Raw genomic sequence first — 26,201 nt, 5'->3', positions numbered from 1 at the left:
TATTTGAGAAATTGGTTAAAGGAAAAATCCAGGATTTTTGGATAGAATTGAGATACTATATTGGAGATCTTCAGAGCCCTGTTTTTTAAAGTATCTAAACAGGGCTTTGAAGTTCTGCTCCAATGAACAAGCTCTGAAAGACGAATTTATAGTTATCAGCAATATGTTTCAAAAAAATGGTTACAGCCAAAACACTATAACACTATTAACAAAATTCTCTACTAGACCTCAATAAAAAACAAAGATAAACCAGACTACAATAAAACTATAACCTTCTGCCTTGGTATCTCCACTTGGGCCTGGCTCCCACTGAAGAGACCTCAATAAAGGTCGAAACTAGCCTGGGTAGTTGCCCTTCCCTTAATGCATAACATTATACAAATCCGCAAGGAGATGTGTTTTGCATTATGGGAGATACTGAGATAGGAGTGTTGGTAGCTTGCTCCACCTTTGCAAGGAGTCGCCCGGTGTTGTACCACTTTACCCCAGTCCTGAAGATACTTTCAGGCGTAAACTTTGTTTGCACACACTTGGATAAAGGATTAAACTAAATTTATTATAAACTATAACCAAATTTAGTTTAATCCTTTATCCAAGTGTGAGCAAACAAAGTTTGCACCTGAAAGTATCTTCAGGACTGGGGTAAGGTAGTACAACTCGTTGCAAAGGTGGAGCAAGCTAACATCACTACATCACTCCTATCTCAGTATCTCCCATAATGCAAAACACATCTCCTTGTGGATATGTATAATGTTATACATTAAGAGAAGGGCCACTACCCAGACTAGTTTCGACCTTTATTGAGGTCTCTTCAGTGGAAGCCAGGCCCAAGTGGAGATACAGGCAGAAGCATTAGCAAGGTCATCTCTACCTATAGGAGTTGCCAAATGGTGTGCTACCTTTTTATTAAATTACTCTGGATTTAGAGAAAGATGTTGAAAGTTTATTTTTCACTTGGTTAGATTATAATAAATTTAGTTTAATTCTTTATCCAAGTGTGAGCAAACAAAGTTTATGCCTGAAAGTATCTTCAGGACTGGGGTAAGGAAGTACAACACCAGGCAACTCGTTGCAAAGGTGGAGCAAGATAACATCACTCCTATCTCAGTATCTATCATAATGCAAAACGCATCTCCTTGTGGATATGTATAATGTTATGCATTAAGAGAAGGGCAGAGATGACCTTGCTAATGCTTCTGCCTGGTATCTCCACTTGGGCCTGGCTCCCACTGAAGAGACCTCAGTAAAGGTCGAAACTAGTCTGGGTAGTGGCCCTTCTCTTAATGCATAACATTATACATATCCGCAAGGAGATGTGCTTTGTATTATGGTAGATACTGAGATAGGAGTGATGTTAACTTGCTCCACCTTTGCAACGAGTTGTCCAGTGTTGTACTACCTTATCCCAGTCCTGAAGATACTTTCAGGTGCAAACTTTGTTTGCTCACACTTGGATAAAGGATTAAACTAAATTTATTATAGTCTAACCAAGTGAAAAATAAACTTTCAAAAACTATAACCATTCCTTACATTAAAGGGACAGCAGATAAAATAAACAGAATACTACAGAAATACAACCTCAAAGACACCTTTAAACCTCCTGCAAAATTAAAAAGCTTACTCAACTCATCCAAAGACCCACTCCCTCTGCTGGCCCACCCTAGAGTATACTGTATTTATTGCACCTGTAATCTACATATATAGGGGAAACAGGATGCACAATTTCTATCAGATAAAAGGAACATAAACGACACATTAAATAGAATACTACAGTAAAGCTGGCCTTTCTGATCATGCCCTGAACACTTGCCATAGAATTGACTGGAAAAGCACTCAGTTGTTTACATCACACCAAACCATGGTATGAATGCAAATTTAAGGAAGCCTGTAAGATTCTTATCAACCACCCCAATCTGAACAATAATGATGGTCTAAAAATATCAAGCATATGGAAGGCACATTTTCTACCCACTGAACCTTTCTCCCTCAGAGTTAACTATAAACCCTAGCTGATATCCCGTCTAATCCCACAGCTGTATTTACATAGAGATTCTGCAATATCCTGAGAACCTTCAATTCATTCACCTTTGTTCCCACATCAGTGTCTGTCGCATATGTTAAAGCAGTAACCTCACTAGGATGATATGCCCTTGCAAAGTGGTCACTCAGTAACTCGACTATTTTATCTGCTTATGTCTCCTCGTGACCATCAATACTCAGTAAAGTTAATCTTCCATAGGAATTCTTTCTCTTACTTGCCATGTAATGAAAGAACTCTTTTGCATTTCCTTTGGTCTGCTTGGCTAGATTCTTCTCATAATCTGATTTTGCAGTCCTTACCATGCTGCTCACCTTTCTTGCATAAGCCTTGTACTGTTCATGAGTTTGTTGTATTCAGGCATTTACTCATTTCTCATTATATACCCTCCACAGAATTTTCTTCTTCTTCTACACTTGCTCCACCTTTGCAATGAGTTTCCCAGTGTTGTACTACCTTACCCCAGTCCTGAAGATACTTTCAGGCGCAAACTTTGTTTGCTCACACTAAATTTGGTTATAGTTTTATTGTAGTCTGGTTTATCTTTGTTTTTTATTGAGGTCTAGTAGAGAATTTTGTTAATAGTGTTCTATTCTTATTGACTTAAACCAGTATACAAAATGATGGTGCAACATGACAAAATTTCATGCCGGCTGGGGCATCGTTCAGTTAAACAAGGCCCTTGTTGTTTTTGCCAGGGAACCAGGGCGAACAGTGAAAAGTCAGCTACTGGAACAAATCTGAAATCACACCCCAACTGAACATCACTAGAATTAAAGATTGATACTATCAACATAAGAAGCCTCAATGGCAAAGAAATGGAGCTATCTGAGGAATTAGATAAGTACCAGATCGACATAATAGGGATGACCGAAACAAAAGAGACAATAATTGGTGAGATCTTTCTGAGCAATAAATACAAAATGTTATATTCAGGCAATTACAATCAAGGAAAAGAAAGAGTAGCCATAGTATTCAACACTAAATATGAGGCTAATCTTCTTGAATGGCAGACAGTGTCAAGTAGAGTAATGTGGGCAAATATCAGAATGCGGAACTGGACAATGAGACTTATTTGTGCCTATGGTCCCACAGAAGGTTCTACTAAGGTAGAAGTGGAGGAATTTTTTGAGGCTCTAGAGAAAGCTACTGACACAATGAAAAAGGAAAAGTTGGTCCTTGTTGGAGATCTAAATAGCAGAGTAGGAAGTGATTGTCAGCCATACAAAAATATTTTGGGAAAATTTGGAGAAAGGTGCAAAGCTTACAATAATGGCAAATACCTGTTGGATTTCTGCTCAGAACATGGACTGGTTATTACTAACACCATGTTCCAACGCAAAAATGTGCACAAATTCACATGGAGAGAGGCAAGGAATAAGAAAAGTCTCAATGACTCTGTTATTGTTGATAGTGATATTTTTTTTCTTCCTGGTGTGCAGGACACTAGAGTGTACAGAGGATTTGAAATTTGAAGTGATCACTATTTAATCTTGAGCAGGATAAAATTGAATTTCATATTGAAAAGAATGACATATAAGAAAGTATTAAATCGAATAAGAGTTGAGCAGCTTTCAGATGTGAACTGTAGAAAAATACACAAAGATTATTGAAGAAAAAATGAAAGAGTTTGAGAACAAGAACCAAACCTTGGAGATTCAGTGGCAAACCATGAAGAAAAACCTGATTGATTCAGCCAGAGAGGCATGTGGTGAGGTTGTGTAAAATAAACTAAACAAAAGTCATGGGAGGACTTTGGCAAGAACATAGAAAATAAATATCAAGAAGGTAGCAAAATATTCTGGAGGTTGCTGAAGAAGCTTAGAAATGGAGGAGAGAGTGCAGTAAAAGGAGTTAGAGATGATAAAGGTGACATGAAAACGGGAGAAAAAGATATCCTTGAAGTATGGAGTAATTACTTCGAAAAATTGCTAAGTGAAACAAGCAGTGATAGCATAGTGGTAAAAAACACCGACCAGACATGCAGTCAGGAATACATATCCATACTTGAAGTAGAAAAAGCCATCAAAGGCTTGAAATGTGGAAAGGCAGCAGGAGTAGATGATATTATTATTATTATTATTATGAAAACAAGACCTCATGGAGTCAAAGACTCATCTAGGAGGTCCTTTTATCTTACACACACATCTCATCATACCGTGTCTTAAACACATTCAAACTACTTGCAGACACCACGCTCTCAGGCAGGGCATTCCAATCACTCACAACTCTGCACGAAAAAAACCTGCCTCTCACTCCCTTACTCACACCCTCCTTATACAGTTTCCAGGGATGACCTCTGGTTCTCCCCTGATCTCCCACTATTCTCTGTAGAACTTCTCCACCATTGATCCTATAACAACCCCTTACCAACTTGTAGGTCTCTATCATATCTCCCCTCTTCCTTCTCTCCACAAGACTCTGCAAATTACATCTTTTCAATCTTTCCTCATACTCAACATTCCAGAGGTCAGAAACTACCTTAGTCATTCGCCTTTGGACCCTTTCCAACATCTCTTCATCCTTCTGAAAACCCGGTGACCAAATCTGGGCACAATAGTCTAAGTGTGGCCTAATCAAAGCCTTATACATTGGAACAAGTATCTCCCTACTTCTACATGGGAGGACTTTGGACCAGATATTCGACCAGAAATGCTGATGTATGGTGATATAAGGGTCTTACAGTGGCTGCACTGCATAGTTCAGAAAGCCTGGACAGAGGGACGAATTCCTGATTATTGGAGTAGAGCTCTAATAGTACCCATATATAAAAAGGGAAATAAAACAGAATGTGAGAATTACAGAGGTATTTCCCTATTGAGTGTTCTGGGCAAGATTTATGCCAGTATACTTGACAGTCACTTGAGAAACGGTTGAGAAGAATTGTGGAAGAAAAGCTTGGTGAAAAACAAGCTGGATTCAGGCCAAATAGAGGCTGTCAGGATCAGATCTTCACATTACGACAAATAGTTGAGAAAGCATGGCAATATAACAAATATCTGTATTTAAGTTTTGTCGATCTGGAAAAGGCATATGACAAGGTGCCAAGAGAGAAGCTATTCAACGCTACAGTTATATGGTGTCAATGGGGCATTATATCAAGCAATGCTTAGTCTTTATTTGAGTTGCAAGTCAGCAGTTAGAATTGAAGAAAGTATAGGAAGATGGTTTAATATTAAATCTGATGTGAGACAAGGATGTACATTATCCCCTCTGTTATTCTTTATCTATATGGATCACATTATGAAGGAAAGTGGTATTAAACATGATATCAAAATTGGAGATGTTAATGTCAGCTCTTTGCTTTATGCAGACGATATTATACTTCTAAATAAATCTGTTACAAGTCTGCAAGATTCCCTGACTAAATTGAATAACTGTTGTAATAGATATGGCATGAAGGTCAGCAATTAAAAGTCAAAGACAATGAAAATAGGCAGAATCATTGAAAATGTCAACTGTGTTGTGAATATAGAACCTGTGGAACAAGTAAAACATTTCAGCTACTTAGGCACAATTTTTAGTGAAGATGGTAAATTAAATATAGAAATAGACAACAGAATCAGCAAAGCTGGTATTGTCGGAAGTCAATTGAATAAATTCATATGGAATAAGAGAGAAATTAGTCGGAACACTAAATTAGCTGTATACAAGACAGTGTTCAAACCAGTTTTAACTTATGGATCTGAGAGCTGGGTCAGAAGTAAAACACTTGACCAAAGACTAGAGACCACAGATATGAGAGTCCTGAGAAAGATTAGATGGCATGAACAGATGGCATCAATGGCAATATCATATTAAAAAGGAGGATGTTAGGAAAGAACTTGACATTGTCAGCATCCAGGAATGCATTAGCAGAGCTAATCTCAGGTGGTATGGTCACTTAAACAGAATGGGTGAGGAAAGATTAGCAAAACAAGTGTTCTCTGCCAGGTTGGCAGGAAAACGACCCAGAGGAAGAGCAAGATATAGGTGGATTGATACGGTACAAAGTGCCTTAGACAATAGAAATATAAGATCTGATAATGTTGGAGTCTTGACAAGTAACAGACTGATTTGGAGGAAAATTGTAGATAGGAAATTAGTAATGATTTAAATTTTTCATGTGGTACTATCATATCCTGTACATCCCTCGAGGGTACATGGCAAGAATTTGATGATGATGATGAATTTAAAGCTTTCATCGCCTTCTTTTTTATGTTGGAATTTTCATCAGTAGTATTACTTCTCTTACTGGACATGATAGGGTTTTGACAAGATACAAAAATTGCAATGAGATAAATGAACACATCGACTGCCGATTATCAACAAACCTACCAAAGCCTGTGATAAGTTAGAAGTGGTTCAATCATAGCAGCAGCTATTGCATATTGGTGATAGGCTTTGTTTGTCGACTAATGGCAAGACTGCAATGCATATGCAAAAGTGATGTGATGTATATAGTTGAATATATATATATATATATATATATATATATATATTCAACTTTGCCACCAGCATATATATGTATATGCTGGTGGCAAAGTTGAATTATTTTTAATAATAATTCTTTGTCGTTGTACGTCGAGTCGTCGTAAGTCGAGGACTACCTATCTCTCTCTCTCTCTCTCTCTCTCTATATATATATGTATATATATATATATATATATATATATATCTATCGAGGACTACCTGTATGTATGTATATACACACACACACACACATACAGGTAGTCCTCGACTCGACGTACGACTATTCGAACTTACGACGGCCAAGAATTATTACTAAAAATTCTCTAATTTAATATATATATATATATATATATATATATATATATATATATTAAATTAGAGAATATTATTAATATATATATATATATATATATTGGAAGTTTATTTTGCACTTGGTTAGACTATAATAAATTTAGTTTAATCCTTTATCCAAGTGTAAGCAAACAAAGTTTGCACCTTAAAAATATCTTCAGGACTGAGGTGAGGTGGTACATCCCTTGGCAACTCGCAGCAAAGGTGGACCAATCTCTCATGACTCTTTGTTTCAGTATCTCCCATAATGCAAAGCACATCTCCTTGTGGATATGTATACTGCCATGCATTAAGGGAAGGGCCACAACCCAGACCGGTTTCGACCTTTATTTAGATCTCGTCAGTGGGAGTCAGACCCAGAGTAGTGATACTAAGGCAAAAGCAATGGAGGGGTCATATTTACCTATATGAGTTGTCAACCGGTGTGCCACCTTATTATTAAATTACTCTGGATTTAGAGAAAGATATTGGAAGTTTATTTAATAATAATAAGGTGGTACACTGGTTCACAACTAATATAGGTATATATGACCTCTCCATTGCTTTTGCCTTAGTATCACCACTCTGAGTCTGACTCCCACTGACGAGACCTCAATAAAGGTCGAAACCGGTCTGGGTAGTGGCCCTTCCCTTAATGCGTGGCAGTATACATATACATCTCCCAAAGGAGATGTGCTTTGCATTATGGGAGATACTGAGAGAAAGAGTGATGAGAGCTTGGTCCATCTTTGCTATGAGTTACCAAGGGATGTACCACCTTATCTCAGTCCTGAAGATATTTTCAGGTTCAAACTTTGTTTGCTTACACTTGGATAAAAGATTAAACTAAATTTATTATATATATATATATATATATGTGTGTCGACTATCACATTTAACAAACGAAACCAACATTTAAAATCACAATTCCACTAGACAAACTCCATATCCAGGTCTGGCTATTACATCAAAGTACTATTAGAAAAAAGTTATACAGTATAATTTCATAACACTTTTCTTATTGGCATTCAAATACATCGCTACCACTTTTGACACTAGCAGCACACGTTCTTCGGTTTCTTATTAAATAGAATTAAATTACAGGTCTGGTATGAGCAGGCAAGAAGGAAAGAGAAGCAGAGGGACCATAATTATATTGGAATAAACTCTAGAACTGGAATCACTTTTCATTAAATATTGTAATGCTTAATTTATAATTCATAATTAATAATTTAATAATTTTACTACATTTAATAGGTAATTGTTTTGGCATAATGCAAAATATGTTATTTATTAGAATACAAGTAAAACAACAGGTTCTGCTTTGTTACTTTATGTGTTATGTTTGTTTTTCTTTTAGCACTGAAATGGAAAGTACCAGAAGGCCCAGATATGTATGATTGTCGTATGAGACAGTGGTAAGTTTTTATTATCATTATTATTATTTATACCAGACCTCCATAGAATCAGACTCGTTGTGGGAGGTACATGCTGTTGTGCAAAAAAACCTATCAAGCCATGCTTTAAACTCATTCAATGTATCTACATTCACTACAATATCAAACAATGCATTCCACTTTCCAATTACTCTCCATGCAAAGAACCTGCTCGTTATGCCCCTGCTGACACCCTCCTTATACAGCTTCCATGGAAGTCCCCTTGTTCTACCCCTTCTCCCGTTCTATAAAAAAAGTTCTATTTCTTCCACATCAGTCCATTAACAACACATTTACCAATTTAAATGTCTCAATTACACATGCTTCCATAAACATTCTACACTAAATCATTCCTGTTCACAAGGCTTTGCAAACCACATTCCTTAATCTGTCTTCACTTGTGATGACTTCATAACATTGTGCAATGTGACCTCTGAACTTCAGATCCTTTTCCATCACCACTGAAATATTTCTTGCCACCAAGTGGAGAAATTTTGTAGGAAGGTGAGGAGACAAACTTTACATCCAGTTGTTGCCTGCTAGATTTCAGAACCTTACATGTTGCAACATTGAACTGATAATGCCATGCTATTGCCCACTCACACAATCTGTTCAAGCCCTCCTAAGGCCACAACATCTTGATACCCTATTACTCTCCCCAGTTTTGCACCATCAGCAAATAGTTGTATATCACCGGTTAAACCCATCTCAGTATCATTGATATACAAAATAACTTTCACGACTTACACATATAATAAAAATTATATAGAATTTATTCAAAAACTCCAATATATTTCATCGAGTATTATATGGACTTCATTAGGGAGATCGATAATTTTGGTCTATTAACTACATTCAAAAGATGAATCACAATAATGAGTCATAAATCATGTGGATATTAGTTCCTGTCTCGGTCACAGCTGAAATATGATATTACACTACTAAAGTTCAAGGGAACAATTATAGTAAGTTGTGTAGATAAAAATAATTTAAAATAATTAATTAATTTAAAAAAGTATGAACAATCAATAGCAATAACTTCCCAAAACTTGGATATTGGCATACAGACTGATTGGTTCAGGTTTGGATGATGTCATAGTATTTCACATGTTTCAAGGAAAAGATGATTGAATTTGAACTTGCTAGAATGAAGAAGTTTTGTCTGGTTCCACAGAACTCTGTGCCTAGTGTGAGAAAGCCAGACTTTTTTTGGATTTCAAAAATGTAATATTTTCTTAATGTTCTTCAATTCTAATCAAGACAGAATGGCCAGTCTGTCCAAAATAGAAAAGGTGCCAGAAAAAGGGTCACAATAGTGACCTTTGCCTATGCATACACACATAGCTTAAAATATTGGGTCTCTTCTGGCATTAAATATAAAATATCAGCAAAGGTAGAAATTAAGATATTTTGGTCAGAGACTTAAACAGATATAACAGAGAACAGAACTTGACTATCTTGTTCTGGAAAAATCAAGACAAATGTTCTTCATCAATCCTCAAGCTTGCTAAAGGAAACAGCGGCAACAAATTTTCTTGCATACAATTGCACGAGAAATTATATAAATTAAAGATTACAAGAAATTATATACTTCGTTTAATCCTTTATTCAAGGATACGTGCTTTGCATTATGGGATACTAAGGCAAGTGATGTGAAGTCATTAGCTTCTAAATATGAGTTACCCCAGTCCTGAAAATATTTCAGGTGCAAACTTTGTTCGCTTACACTTGGATAAAGGATTAAACCAAGTATATAATTTCTTGGTATTTTTAATTTAATTTATAGTATAACCAATTGGAAAAACTTCCAACAACTATCTCTAATCCAGAGTATTTTAATAATAATGTGTGACACCTTTTTGCTACTCATATATGAAAATATGACTTCTGCATTACTTCAACTTGATATCACCAGAAGATGAAAAAAGATGGACAACGATATGTGATTGGGAATGCTTGTATACTATATAGTCTTTTGCTGAGATATAGTAAAATGTGATTTAAGAAGTTTTTTGATTAGTTAATTTACTAGTAGTTAATTGTTTTGCTACCATAAATAGACGGTTTATTTTTCAAAGAGGTTTACCCAGGTAAGTCAACTGAATTTACAACAAGGGCGATACGCTAGGCCTACTGCCATTAGTATCGGCATTGTTTCATATACTGTACTTGATAAGCAACTGTCTATTTATTATTGTGATAAGGGCAAGGCATGTCCTGCCCCACAGAACAAAGTTTGGGGCTAACCATGGAGGCACCATATGAAGAACTTAATTTCAAAGAACTTCTGGCTATCTTAAAGCATGTAGGCAATCTACTGCATGCTAAATAGCCAGGAAAAGTCATGATTCATCAAATAAAAGAGATTGATACAGATGACACTCAATTCTCAGAACTTCTTTCCAGCATCCCCCAAGACAGCACAGAACAAAGTTTAGGGCTAGCCATGGAGGCACCATATGAAGGACTTAATTTCAAAGAACTTCTGGCTATCTTCAAGCATGTAGGCAATCTACTGCACACTAAATAGCCAGGAAAAGTCATGATTCATCAAATAAAAGAGATTGATACAGATGATCCTCAACTCTCAGAACTTCTTTCCAGCATCCCTCAAGACAGCACCAGCGAAATAGCAACAACAGATGATGATAATTCCCTTGCAGATCACAGTGATTATCAGGAGGTTTGTGCTTGCAAAAAAATGCAAAACTGCAGCCTCTGAACCACCCAAAGCAGATCGAATGGAAGAAGACGGTCCTGTCCTGGACTCTCCTACCTCCTCAAGGGAAAAGATACCTCCGATTATTCTGCGAGAAAAGAAAAAAAATGGATGTCCAATCTACAAATTTCATACAGTCAAGCGAAGAATGGTATTAAAATCCAACCCAGGTCTGTGATGGATTATCGAAGGTTAACTGGTGAATTAAATGCCAAAGGTATACAGTACCACATCTTTTCACTAGGATCAGAGAAAAACCTGAAGGTAGTGTTTAGAGGTGTTTTGGAAGACGTGTCCACAGAAGAAGTGGCTGCGGGTCTACACCAGCAAGACCTACCACCCGTTAAGGTCAGCAGAATGACCAAAAAAGACAAGACTCCAATGCCACTGGTTCTAGTAGAGATCAGCCAAGCTTATAAGCACATATATGACTGACATCCATCTGTGGATTGAAAATTACTATAGAACCATTAAGAAAAAGGGCTTCAACAAGGCAGTGCCATAGATGTCAAAGGTTTGGTCATGCCCAGAAAATGTGCAAGGCTGAATTCAAATGTTTAAAATGTGGGATCGGCCACCCAACAGATACATGCACTAAACCAAGATCTACCCTGGCTAAATGTGCCAATTGTGGCGGTCCTCACACTGCCAACTACAAAGGATGCGCTCACAATCCAAGAAATAGAAAAACAGAAGTAGAAACATTTTCTTCCTCACTCAGCACACCTACGTCAGAGATTACTTCACAGCCTCTGAAGATCAACACAAAGGGTCAGGTGCCCATCTGCCGAAGCCAGAGATTTCCAAAAGAAGTAACTCTGCAACAACAGTCTAGGACATATGCGGATGTAACTTGTCCTAAACAGTCATCCCGGGAACAGTCAACACCACATATAAACTGCTATCATTACCTCTTCTCTCGTAAATATGCTGTAGGATTTTAGCAGATCCATCCCTTCACCAAGTTCTACTAATAGATTTCTAAAGGATACACAAGCCATTATCTCAGTGCTCACCAATGAGCAGAAATGAATTAAAACCAGATTCTTTGCAGATCATAGCATGGAATACGAACGGCCTAAGGGGTAAGGTCTTGGAGCTCCAGGAGTTTGCCCAAAGACATCGGCCATATCTACTCTTGCTACATGAAACCCATCTGCGACCATCAGATAATCCCAAAATTAGTGGATACTAGCTGTACAGAACAGACAGATTATCCTGCAGAGGCAGTGGCACTGCTATTTACATAAAGAATTACATCAGTCATCACTCTATAAATGTTCCATCCACCACTAATCTTGAGATTACAGGCATTGAAATTCCTACGTGTTCGGCGAGTAATCTAAAAATCTTCGCAGTTTACAATCCTCTGCAAAAAAAACATTCCTGTTCTCAGATCTGAACACCGTACTCGACAACAGGGAGCCTGTCATCATGGCCGGCGACTTTAACTCTAAGCATCCTGACTGGAACAGCCGTTCTATCCATAAAAATGGACAAATACTAGCCAACTACTCAGAATCCAACAACATGGTTGTGGCAGACCCACCGAGCCTACCCATCACAACACATACAGCTGGGCTGATGTTTTAGAGCCGCTACTGAGGGTTCCTCTCTGTGACAGATGGGCCTGTCACTGAGTGGAACCACCGCTGAGTAAAATGATCCTTTGGGTCACTTGCACTTGCTGAGTTTAGAGTGATCTGGGGGATTGCCTGAGTTTTTGGAAACCTCCCTTCACTTATATAGTGAAACCAGTCTGGGTGGCAGACCCACCGAGCCTACCCATCACAACACATACAGCTGGGCTGATGTTTTAGAGCTGCTGCTGAGGGTTCCTCTCTGTGACAGATGGGCCTGTCACTGAGTGGAACCACCGCTGAGTAAAATGATCCTTTGGGTCACTTGCACTTGCTGAGTTTAGAGTGATCTGGGGGATTGCCTGAGTTTTTGGAAACCTCCCTTCACTTATATAGTGAAACCAGTCTGGGTAGTGACCCTTCCCATAACGCATAGCATTATACATGTCTGGAAGGATATGTGCTTTGCATTATGGGATATTAAGGCAACCGATGTGAAGTCATTAACTTCTATATATGAGTTGTCCTAGTTCTGAAAATACTTCAGATGCAAACTTTGTTTGCTTTCACTTGGATAATGGATTAAACCAAGTATATAATTTCTTATTATCTTTAATTTATAGTATATATACCAAGTGGAAAAACTTCCAACAACTCCCCCTTATAGTCGTTTATTTGTTATAATTTTTTTTTGTCTTTCTATATATATATAAACATAGAGAGACAAAATGATACCTGGTTGTCATGACATTTTATATCACAGAAGAACATATGATCTACTGTATATATGATGTCATGACAACCAGGTATCACAAACAGCAAAGAGAAGTTCTTTTCAATAATTGCAGGTTGAATATGTTTATTTACAGTGTGATGAAGTTTCTTTTCCACTTGATTATGATTTCATTGCACTCAGTATAAAAAAAAAAAACATCCACAGGTATTTTATTCCATCAGCACTGGAGGATTTGTATTATATCTTGCTGATTCTTCATGCTGCTGAATGATAAGCTTTTTCTACCAATAACATAGCTAGGAGGCATGTTTCCAAAAAGAAACATGCCTCCTAGCTATGTTTTAATGGCCTCATCAGTCAACCACTAAGAGCAAAACTACAAACACTGCTGCTATATTTTTCTTACAGTAAAATATCGTTTTAACACATATTTTATCAACATAACAATATTTTATGCATTTTTCATTTCATTTTCAATTATGTAAACTGATAATAATATTTTCCATAAACAAAATCATGTTAAGATATTTAAATATATTAACAGAATACAATGGTTGGCCGAGTGGTTAGCATATCTGCTCTCCAGCCAAGATGCTGTGGATTTGAATCCCACCAGGAGAATGGATGATTTTGATTGTCCTACTCTTTGTGAAAAGGCATCTGTGACCTTCACTTCTAGCTTCACTCCAAAACCCACTGAGGTACAGGAGTGACCATATGGGGTGCTGAAGGGTCAAAGCTGGATAACTGGGAGGTCTCCTCCCAGTTATCCAGCTTTTGGAGAATGCAGAGAACTAATGTCCAATTCTCACCCTCTTGTGGTGCACCCCTTTTGGGTATCTATCTGGATACTGAACAAATGAGGATGAACTGGCAGTGTATGATTTAGCTGACCAAATTGTATTATTATTGGCTTAAACCATAACTCAAAATGATGGAGTTTCATGCCAGCTCGAGTGTTGCCTGGTTAAACAGGGCCACCATTGTTTTCATCAGGGAACCAGGGTGAACAGTGAAAGTCATCTACTGGAACAAACCCAAACTCAACATCAGCAGAGATCAAGATTGGCACCATCAACATAAGATGCATCAATGGAAAAGAAATGGAACTAGCAGAAGAATTGGATAAGTACCACATAGATACAATAGGTATTACCGAAACAAAGAAGACAAAAACATGTAAGATAGTCTACATTCAGGAAATAACAATCAGGGAAAAGAGTAGCTATATATTAAACACTAAATGTCTTCTTGAGTGGCAGGCAATAAGAAAAAAGGAAAAGTTGGTCCTTGTTGGAGATCTAAACAGCAGAGTAGTAAATGATTCAAGTAGAGTGATGTGGGCTAATATCAAAATGGAGAACTGGACAATGAGACTTATTTGTGCTTATGGTCCCACAGAACATTCTATTAAGGTAGAAATGAAGAAATTTTTTGAGGCATTAGAGAAGGTAACTGACACAACAAAAAAAGGAAAAGTTGGTCCTTGTTGGAGATCTAAACAGCAGAGTGGTAATTGATTACCAGACATATAAGAATGAATGTTTTAAGAAATTTTGGAGAAAAGAGTAAAGCTAATCATAATGATAAGCACCCTGCTAGATTTCTGCTCAGGACATGGACTAGTTATTACTAACACCATGTTCCAACATAAAAATGTACACAAATTCACATGGAAAGAAGATGCAAGGAATAAGAAAAGTCTTATTGACTATGTTGTTGTCAACACCAATGTTTTCTCACTGGTTCAGGACATGAATATGCAGAGGATTTGAAATGGGAAGTGATCACCATTTAGTGTTGAGCAGCATAAAATTGACCTTCACATTGAAAAGAAGGGTGTGTACGAAAGTTTCAAAACAAATCAAAGTTGAACAGCTGTTAGATGTGAACTGTAGACTCAGGTACACAAACATTATTCAAGAAAAACTTAGCGTTTGAAACATGATGAGGTAGTCTGCATGGATAGAATAATCATAACCTTCATGGAGGACTCAGGAAGTTAAAGACTCAGTCAAGAAAATAAGAAAGCATATCAAATGTTCCTAGCAAATAAGTCACCTTGTGCTCCTAGGAAATACAGAGAAACATGTGTGTACAATTAGCTAAACAAAAGTAATGGGAAGAATGGTAGGAACATTGAAAATAAATATCAGTAAAATATTCTAGAGGCTGTTGAAAAAGCTCAGAAATGGAGGAAAGATTACTGTAAAAGGAATTAGAGATAATAAAGGGGACATGAAAATTGAGGATAAAGATATTCTTGATTCGAATTTTGAATTACTTTGAAAGATGGCTAAATGAAAGGAGCACTGACAGCATAGTGGTAATAAATACTCAACGGGAATGCCATCTGAAATATCTATCTATCTATGTATATATACATATATATATATCTGTACATGAAGTAGAAAGCTATCACAACCTGAAATGTGTAAAGGCAGCTGGAGTAGATGATATTTGACCAGAAATGCTAAAATATGGCATTATAAAAGTTTATTTTACAATTGGTTAGACTATAATAAATTTAGTTTAATCCTTTATCCGAGTGCAAGCACGCAAAGTTTGCGCCTGAAAATATCTTCAGGACTGAGGTAAGGTGGTACATCCCTTGGCAACTTGTAGCAAAGGTGGACCACTTCTGTCTTAGAACCATGTTTTAGAAGTGGTACTGCTTTGCCTTCTTTCCACTCCTTAGGAAACCTATCCACTGCAAAACTTTCATTAAATAACCAGATCAAAGGCATAACCAACTGTGGTGCACATTCCTTAAGAATACGTGGTGATATGTCATCCATTCCCACAGACTTATTCACATCTAACCCAACCAACATCTGATACACCTCTATTTCTTTCACTTCCAATACTCCTAGTACTTGCCTCTCTTCTACATATTGTATTGGATCATTTATACCAGTATGATATTTGCTGATAAAGTGTTCATTCAATAATTCCACTATATCCTTTGCAGTTGTTAGTCTGCTGCCATGACTGTCCACCAATGTCCACCAATATTAGTCTGCCGTAATTATTCTTCCTCTTGCTTGTCATGTAGCGGAAAAATTCCTTTGAGTTAACCTTGGCTTGACCAGCCAATCTCCTCTCATACTGAACATTTTCTTTGAACATTGACGATGTTTTTGCGATCTGGCCCCATGGCCGCCAGACACTAGACACATTCCTTAGTCACCTAAACAAACAACACAAATGCATACAATTGAAATTGAAAAACACAACATACTTCCATTTCTGGATACACTTGTCACACATCTTCCCTCTGGCAATCTTTCCTTCACTGTTTACCGAAAACCGACACATACGGGACAATATATACATATAAACTCCTACCACCACCCAACACCAAAACTAGGTGTCATCAACACACTAAAAAACAGGACTCAGACGATCTGTTCCAACGAACAGGCACTGAAAGATGAATTTAAAATTATCATTAATACTTTACAAAAAAATGGATACAGCCAAAACACTATTAACAAAATTCTCGACAAAACTAAATAAGAAACAAAGACAAACCAGACTACAGTAAAACTATAACCATTCCCTACATTAAAGGAACATCAGACAAAATAAACAGAGTACTACAAAAATACAACCTCAAAGCCACCTTTAAACCTCCTACCAAATTATAAAGCTTACTCAACTCATCCAAAGACCCACTCCCTCCACTAGGCCACCCTGGAGTATACCGGATTTATTGTACCTGCAACATACCATATATAGGAGAAACAGGACGCACAATTCCTATCAGACAAAAAAGAACATAAACGACACATTAAATATAATAATTATGGTGAAGCTGACCTTTCTGATCATGCCCTGAATACCTTACACAGAATTGACTGGAAAAACACTAACTGTCTACATTGCACTAAAACATGGTATGAACGGAAATTTAAGGAAGCATGTGAGATTATTATCAACCACCCCAATCTGAACAATAATGATGGTCTAAAAATCCCAAACATATGGAAGGTATATATTCAACCCATGGAACATTCCTCACTAAGAACAACTATAAACAGGACTGTAGAAAATCTAGTATCTTAAAAGAAAAAATAAGAATTGTAATACAAAAAATAGGACATCATTGTTTCTGAAAGAAAACCATCTGAAAGAATGTTTATTCCTGTCATCGTAAATAGAATATACCTTGATGTAATTTTTTTTTTTTCACTAGAGGTCATGCCAGTAGAATAACATGTGATCAAATCGTTGTTTCTTTAGCTTACAGTTAATAATGTAACTCAGCTTGTCTTGTATATGCTGAGTTGATGTATGCTCCAGATGATGATCTTGATGTGAAGATCGAAACGTCGGGATAATAAAAAAGTTTTTTAACACGGTTGTAAAGTCCATAAATTTTTAAAATGAATACTGATCACTGTGTAACTCTAAAAGGAAGGTGAACATTTTCTTTCTTTATCATGCTTGTCATTTTTCTAGCCTAAACTTTATACACTTCATGGATCTGATCACCATCAACTTTCTTGTACCTCCTCCATAACATTTTCTTTTCCAGCACAGCTTGCTTGATTTCACTGTTCATCCATTTCACTTCCACTCTATTTACTCGCTTATTCTTTGGTATGCAGTCATACATTGCTTTTGTCAGATACTGCCTTGTGAGTTTCTATGCATTGTCAACATCTTTTCTGCTCAGCTTATATACCCAGCATACTGATGCTGACTGCCTACAGAGCTTCTTATAATCATCTGCTTTATACTTCCACATGTATCCATTTTTGGCAGTAATCTTTTCTTGTTTCATCCTTTCCCATACAAGTACCCTCATGATCACTCTCACCCTTATCCATGTTCTTGTACCAGAAATCAAGTAGCTAAATGTTAGACTGGTTTGTTCACCAATGTAGAAAGGATGTCCCTGCTTGATACACATGTGCTATTCAAAACCTTGCATGAATGTGTTAATGATATTATATAATAAACAAAGAAATATTTTATCATCACCACTATATTGTTGATGTACCTTCAAGGGATATTCAGGATGCTATGTGAAAATGCTACATGATAAGTTTGTATTATTGTGAGCTTTTATTAATAAATTTTCTTTTAAATTATTTTGTTATTTGTCAGGTGTTGAATATGGTCACATCGAATTCTTCTAAAGCACTTTTATCTTCATCAGTCCATCTAGACCTTGGTTATCCTCTGTCTTGGTTTTCCTCTATTTATCTTGGTTATCCCATTAATAAAAATATCAAGTTCCTTTCTAAAATCTTCAGTTTTCATATGATTCTTACATTGATGCAGTGTTCACTCCAATAATTTTTTTTCAGGACTTTCATATCTGCAGTTTTTTTACAGATGAGAAATTAAATGTCATCTTCTCTAAAAAATTATATCTAAGTAATTTAGCTGACGTAGATATTTTACTTATTCTGTAGGTTCTCTATCAAAAGACTGCAGGTAATTGGTCTCAATGTTCGATCCAATTTGCATAGTCGCTTTATTTTTATTGCTGATTTTCTTACCAAACTTGTAACAGCAGTTATTCAATTTATTTAAAGGATTCTGAAGTCTTTTACTGGATTTATTTAGGAGTATAAATCTTCTCCACTGAAGTAAGGAGATGAGTTGAATATTTATAATTTTATTATCAGGTTTAATTCCACTTTCTGTCATCATGTGTATATTTGGTTAAGTATTTAGGTTGCATAGTAGGGTAATTTCTGTGTGTTCCTTAATCACTGAAACAAGATGAAATGGCATTGAGAGTGGGGTATTACATAGATTGGTTTTATTATACAATGAAACCTGTGGAGAATTCATGACTAAACAAATACACATAATAACCACAGTAATAAGTTTCAATAAGTAAATATTTCATCCTAAGTATCTTAGGACATTGTCATTACAGTTAATTCAAACAATACTAGGAATAACATACAGTTAGGGCACGTGATTACAATGGAATCCCAATATGCGTGCAGTAGCGTGTTATAGAATTAAATTAAAATATATCAGGAAAAAAAAAATTACATTAAAATAAGATAACATATATAAAAAATTATTTTACACAAATTTTGTATGACAATTTCCCATACTTTAGGAATAGCATGAACGTCATTATGGTTTAGATTTGGTCTGTGAAGTAGGGCTTCAGCACTTTCTTTATATAAACGTTCATGTTTATGTAAAGATCTATGTAAAAGTTTGGTCTTTTCCCAATGGATCCTATGGTTTGGGTTTTCAACTCAGTGTTGTGCGAAGCCAGATTTCTGCAGTTTGATAAGACTGATACGGTCTTGATGTTCCGATATGCATTTATGAACAAATCTACCTGTCTGTCCATAGTAAGACAATTTACAGGAGCATGGAACCTCGTACACACCAGATAGCATCAGAGGTGAGAGTTTGTCTTTAGGAGAAGGTAACAAGCTATAGATCTGGTTGATGGGTTTGTAGGTAGTAGCAAGTTCATCCCATTAATAAATAAATCTATTTATTAATGGGATGTCTTTTGTATTTCTTCATAATTTTTGAAGGACGTTCGGAGATGCCTTTGACATGAGGTATGGGAATCCTATGGGCTTTGTTACCTTCTCCTAAAGACAAACTCTCACCTCTGATGCTACCTGGCATGTATGAGGTTCCATGCTCCTGTAAATTGTCTTACTATGGACAGGTAGGTTCATAAATCATAGATCTGTTCATAAACACATTTCAGAACATTGAGACCATATCCGTCTTATCAAACTGCAGAAATCTGGCCTTGCACAACACATAGTTGAAAACCCATACCATAGGATCCATTGGGAAAAGACGAAACTTTTACATAGATCTTTACTACCTACAAACCCATCAACCAGATCTATAACTTGTTACCTTCTCCTAAAGACAAACTCTCACCTCTGATGCTATCTGGTGTGTACAAGGTTCCATGCTCCTGTAAATTGTCTTACTATGGACAGACAGGTAGATCTGTTCATAAATGCATATCGGAACATCAAGACCATATCAGTCTTATCAAACCGAAATCTGGCCTCGCACAACACTGAGTTGAAAACCCATACCATAGGATCCATTGGGAAAAGACCAAACTTTTACATAGATCTTTACATAAACATGAACGTTTATATAAAGAAAGTGCTGAAGCCCTACTTCACAGACCAAATCTAAACCGTAATGACGTTCATGCTATTCCTAAAGTATGGGAAATTGTCATACAAAATTGTGTAAAATAATTTTTATATATGTTATCTTATTTTAATGAAATTTTTAAAAAAAAATTCCTGATATATTTTAATTTAATTCTATAACACGCTACTGCACACACACAAATTGGGATTCCATTGTAATCATGCGCCCTAACTGTGTGTTATTCCTAGTATTGTTTGAATTAACTGTACTGACAATGTCCTAAGATACTTAGGATGAAATATTTACTTACTAAAACTTTACTGTTTTTATTAGATGTGTTTGTTTAATCATAGATTGATTAGTTAAATAATGTGAGTGGTGTGAATTTTTCAAGGATGATACATTTCTCTGAATGCAGTATGTGTGGAGAGATGCTGCAGATGTCTGTTTGGAGAGATTGAATAAGAGAGAGATGTGTAAGTAATGGTATGCAGCGAGTGTGATGTGCTACTAGACTGTGAGGTCTCTTTGAATCAATAGATAGCTTGGAGTAAGCACTCTTGAACAAAATTGCAAAAGGCAGTATGGAGTGTAAGAATGTGAGACATAGTGGAGAGAGTATGATATCATGGAAGAGGGCATTACAGGACTAAGTGAGACTGGCAGCAAGAAAGAATGTGACTGATGGTAAGATAGCAAATGAAAAAGAGTGCAATTAACAGTTGGGTAGCATGTGATAAAGAGTAATGGTAAGAGAGGGTGACTAACAGTAGAATAATGATCAGGCGAACATCTGAATGACAACAAACAAGGGATGCAGGGTTCAAAGTGGAGTTGAAGATAAGGTAACAAATAAAGTATATGAAGAGTGAAATGAGGAAAATTGTGATAAGTATGGAAATGTGAAGAAGAAAAAAATTTAAATATGGAAGAGTGAAGGAAATAAAGAATAATATGAGAGTCACATTCTCTAGAAACTAGATTATTTAAGTAATATATTTGAGGATTATTATCATTTTTACACCCTACATGGAGTCAGCAGATTCATTGTGGGAGGTTCATTCAACTGACAACATATTTATTATATTAATCTTAAAATTCTTAACACTCCCTGCAATAAACAACATACTCTGGTAATGCATTTCATTTACCCACAGTTGTAAAAAAAATACATGCAAAAAATGTACTCCTCACACTCCTCTTCACCACATCCTTACATAACTTCCAGGAATAGCCCCAGGGTCTAAACCTCTCAACTTTTTTTCTTTTTATATTTGCTTCTGGATTAATCCAATAAAATTATTATTATTATTATTTCGGGTGACTCCAGGAGTCCTTAGACTAATCGAGGGAGGCCCTAAACATCATGTCCACACAACTATGCGATTACATTCTCACAGTATCTATCATACCTTGTCTTGAACTTGTTCACCGTCATAGCACCCACAACAGACTCTGTCAGCTTATTCCACTCATTTACCACTCTAAAAGTAAAGAACCCAGCTCTAACACCCCTGCTAACCACACTCTTGCCCAGCTTCCATAGGTGTCCCCTAGTTCTCCCACCACCAGTCCTGATCTCAAAAATATCCTCTGAATTAATCCTAAGAATCCCTTTAGCAATTTGAATGTCTCAATCATATCTCCCCTCCTCCGCCTATCAACTAGTTTCTGCAACCCACAAATCTTCAACCTGTTCTCATATGGTTCATTCCATAGACCTGTTATCATCTTAGTCACTCGCCTCTGGACCCTCTCCACCTCCTCCCCATCAAGAAGGAACCGAGGTGACCAAATCTGGGCACAGTAATCGAGATGAGATCTTATCAAGGCTCGGTACAGAGGTACAATAACTTGCTTGTCTCTGCTCGTCAAGGTATTTTTCAACAACCAAGTGAGTTGATGAGCTGATTTAGCTACTTTTGCAGTGTTCCCCCTAAACTTCATCTCCTTATCCACCAACACTCCCAAGTCCCTGGCCTCATCAATCTCTTGGAGTACAGTTCCACCAATGTGGTATACTGCTGCTAATCTTTTCACCCTAAAATGCATAACCTTACATTTTGTCACATTAAATTGACATCCATTCTCCTTAGCCCAGAACTCCAATCTATCTAAGTCATCCTGCAAGACTTTGACATCCTGTGCACTCACTATTGCTCTACCCAACTTTGCATCATCAGCGAACAAATGAATTGTTCCACTTAGATCCTTCCCTATATCGTTAATGAACAGATTAAACAGCAGTGGTCCAAGAACAGAACCCTGCAGCACACCACTAGTCACAGGCCGCCTTTTGGACTCTACTCCTGAATAAACTACTCTTTGATATCTCTCCATCAACCAACCACCTATCCATCTCACCAACCCTATATCCATTCCCATATGTTGTAGTTTACGGATTAGTATTCCATGTGGTATCCTGTCAAACGCCTTTGCCAGGTCCAGCAGTATCACTGTAAATCCATTTCCCTTATCCAGTTCAGCCGTCACCTTGTTATAAAACTTGAGCAAGTTACTGAAGCATGATCTACCCTTCACAAAGCCATGCTGTCCCCTGTACAGTATCTCGTTTTCAAAATCCCTTCACTAACCTAAACGTTTCTAACATATTACTTCCTATCCACCAAACTGTGCAATCCACATCCCTTCAACCTCTCTCTATAGCCAACTCTGGACCCTCTTCAATGTTTCCAGATCACAGTAAAACCAGGTGACCAAATATGAGCACAGCAGTCCAGGTGTGGTCTGACCAGTGCTTTATACAGGGGCACAACCACCAAAGAAGCATGTTAGTGTACTTCTTATCATAGCAACAATACAATGTGCAGCCTTTGCAACACTTGCAATATGACAACCAAACTTCAGTATACTATAAACATCATTCCCAGATCTCATATCTCATCAACTACCTGCAATAAGCACCTTATATTTCTGCACTCGAAAATGCAACACCTTGAACTTTTTTGATATTAAAACTAGAGTCTCACTCCTTTGTCCAATCCAAAAGTCCATTAAAGTCTTCCTGAAGAAAATTAACATCAGCACTAGTCCTGATAATTCTCAGCTTTGCATCATCAGCAAATAACTAAGGATCCCTAGTCAATCCATGTGATATATCATTTACAGATAAGTTAAACAGTAGTAGCTCAAGAACCCTTGGGCATACTACTGATTACCCTTCTTTTTTGAGACACTGCTCCATCATATGCAACTTGCTGGTATCATTCAGACAGCAATCTCCAATCCATCTAACCAATTTACTATTCATTCTCATTCTCTGCAGCTTTAACACCTACTTATCATATGATAATCTATCAAATGCTTTTGCTGAATCCAAGAATATCACTGTGTATGATTCTTGCTTATCTAATGTACTCATCAGCTGCTCATAAAATGCAAATAAATTGCTAAAACAAGACCAACTCTTTACAAATCCATGCTGACCATCATAAAGAATCCTATGTCAATCAACCACATCTTGTATTCCATTCTTAACCAAACTCTCCAACACCTTGACTACAACTGCACTTATACAGATTGGTCTGTAACTGAAAATTACGGTCCTAGAACCATGCTTGTGGAGTGGTACTATTTTGCCTTCATTCCACTTCTTAGGAAACATACCACTACAAAACTTTTGTTAAAAGACTGCAAGACTTTTGTTTGCTAACTTTTTTGCACATTCCTTAAAAATACATGGTAATATATCATCCATTCCTACAGCTTTATTAACATCTAACTCAAGCAACATTTGATACACCTCTGATTTTTTCCCTTTAATTCTCCTATTCCTTGACTCCCTTTGCATGTTGCACAGCATCATCATTCACTCCACTATCATATACTCTGATGAAGTGCTCATTCAATAATTTCACTATATCCTTGGCCTGACCTGCCAATCTCTTCTCGTACTGCACATTTTCATTCTTTACTATGCTCATCACCTTCCTAGGCTGAACTTTATATTCCTCTCAGATCTGATCGCCCTATCTGCCTTGTACCTCCTCCATAAAATTTTCTTTTCCAACTGCTTGCTTAATTTCACTGTTCGTCCATCACTCCTACTCTGTTTACTTGCTTAACTCTTGCTCTGTAGCTAGGCATTACTTGTGTCAGATACTGCCTTATGAATTTCCATGCACTGTCAACATCTTTTCTGCACAGCTCATTTACCCTATGTGTTCATGCTTGTTGACGACACTACAGAGCTTTCCATAATCACCCACCTTATACTCCGCATGTATCCATTTTTGGCAGTATTCTTTTTTGTTTCACCATTTCCCAAACAAGTACCTCATGATCACTTTCACCAAATGGCTGCAATGTCAATAGCTCATTAAAAACTAACCTTGTGAAGTTATTGGGAAATTCCAAACATTAAAACCTCTAGTTGCTTCAGATGCTGATTAAGATATTTATTCCTCAAAAATTGAACCACCTCATTCTCCTTGTTCCTGTATACTATCTTCCCCTTTCATTCTATATTCCTGTAATTCTATCATCTATATTCCCATCAGTCAACTTTTTTTTTTTTTCATGCCCATCCAATTTCCCTAAACATTTTGCAATCACTATTCTCAGCATTCTATCTAATAATACTAGTCTTGTTAACTTCAGCATCCCATCACACAGATTCAAAACCTGTGTATGTACTGCCAGTTTCCAAACTTTGTGGACATATAATACCTCTGCAATCATTAACAGCACCCCCATCTTTTCACTATCTTATACTTCCAGAAAATTGTGTATCCTTTAATTGCTATTCCTGATATCACATCATCCTGTTACAAAGTTCCTGATATCAGTTATCTTTGAGCATATTGACTCAATCAATGCAACATACTCAGCTCTCTTCTTCTTATTATTATTACTTGCAGCATCTCCATGGAGTCCAGAGACTCACCATGGGAGACCCAAATCAGCCATCATACACACAAATCTTATCATACCTCTCCTTGAACCCATTCACTGTCAGGGAACTAGCAACCAGTTCTGGCAATCCATTCCACTCACTCATCACTCTCCATGCAAAAAATCTGGTCCACACACACTCCTACTAACCACACAATTACACAACTTCCATGGATCACCCCTAGTCCTCCATTTGTCATATATTGAAAATTTTTACTTGCATCAATTTTATAAAAACCCTTTAATATCTTAAAAGTTCCTATAATGTCCCTCTTTCCTGCCTATCGACTAAACTTTGTAACCCACAAACCTTCAATCTATCCTCGTTGGGAGTATATTCCACAGACCTGTTACCATCTTGGTCACTCATCTCTGAATCTTTTTGACCACCTCCTGGTTCCTAAGAAATGCAGGTGACCAAATCTGTGCTAAAAGGAAAAAAAAAAATCTCTGCTCTTATTTTGAATACTCCTCACGTTAGTATACAATCATAGCAATCCCTGTATGTTTGAGGTTATTCTACCAGCAACATCATTCTCTATTCTAGTTGCTACCTTCTCTGTTCGGTCTGACCACTACTGTTTCCCTTATCCTGATTTCCTTATCCTTACTCTGATTTCCATTCATACCTGTCTCATTGTTGCCTTTATGCATTCCATCACATTCTACTGCTGCAGCCATATCTTGAACCTCATATTCATCTTTTGCCTGACATACAACCAGTTTTGCTGTGCTAACCTGCTTCACTAGTACTCTTACATCATTTGCTACATTGTCCGTGCAGTTAGCCTAGTGGCTTTGCACTTCGTAACCATATGCCTGGGGAAGGAGTGTCCTAGGTTTGATTCCCATTGATGACGTGAGGAACTTAAGG

At 37.0% G+C, this 26,201-nt stretch overlaps 1 protein-coding gene across 1 annotated transcript in view; it reads left to right on the top strand.

Annotated features, from left to right (window-relative positions):
* LOC150094582 (voltage-dependent calcium channel subunit alpha-2/delta-3-like) overlaps positions 1–26,201 on the top strand; it is a 1,537,934-nt gene that overhangs the window by 309,491 nt on the left and 1,202,242 nt on the right. The window contains exon 7 of the mRNA XM_090412095.1: positions 8,181–8,238. Within this exon, the coding sequence (XP_090268221.1) occupies positions 8,181–8,238 (58 nt within the window). The remainder of the gene's footprint in view (positions 1–8,180; positions 8,239–26,201) is intronic.

This window comes from Typopeltis vanoorti, chromosome 22, assembly GCF_054136105.1.
Source record: "Typopeltis vanoorti isolate ZY-2024b chromosome 22, IOZ_Tvanoo_1.0, whole genome shotgun sequence".
NCBI lineage: Eukaryota > Metazoa > Arthropoda > Arachnida > Uropygi > Thelyphonidae > Typopeltis > Typopeltis vanoorti.
The sequence above is the reverse complement of the archived record's forward strand: the minus strand, read 5'-3'. Positions and strand labels throughout refer to the sequence as shown.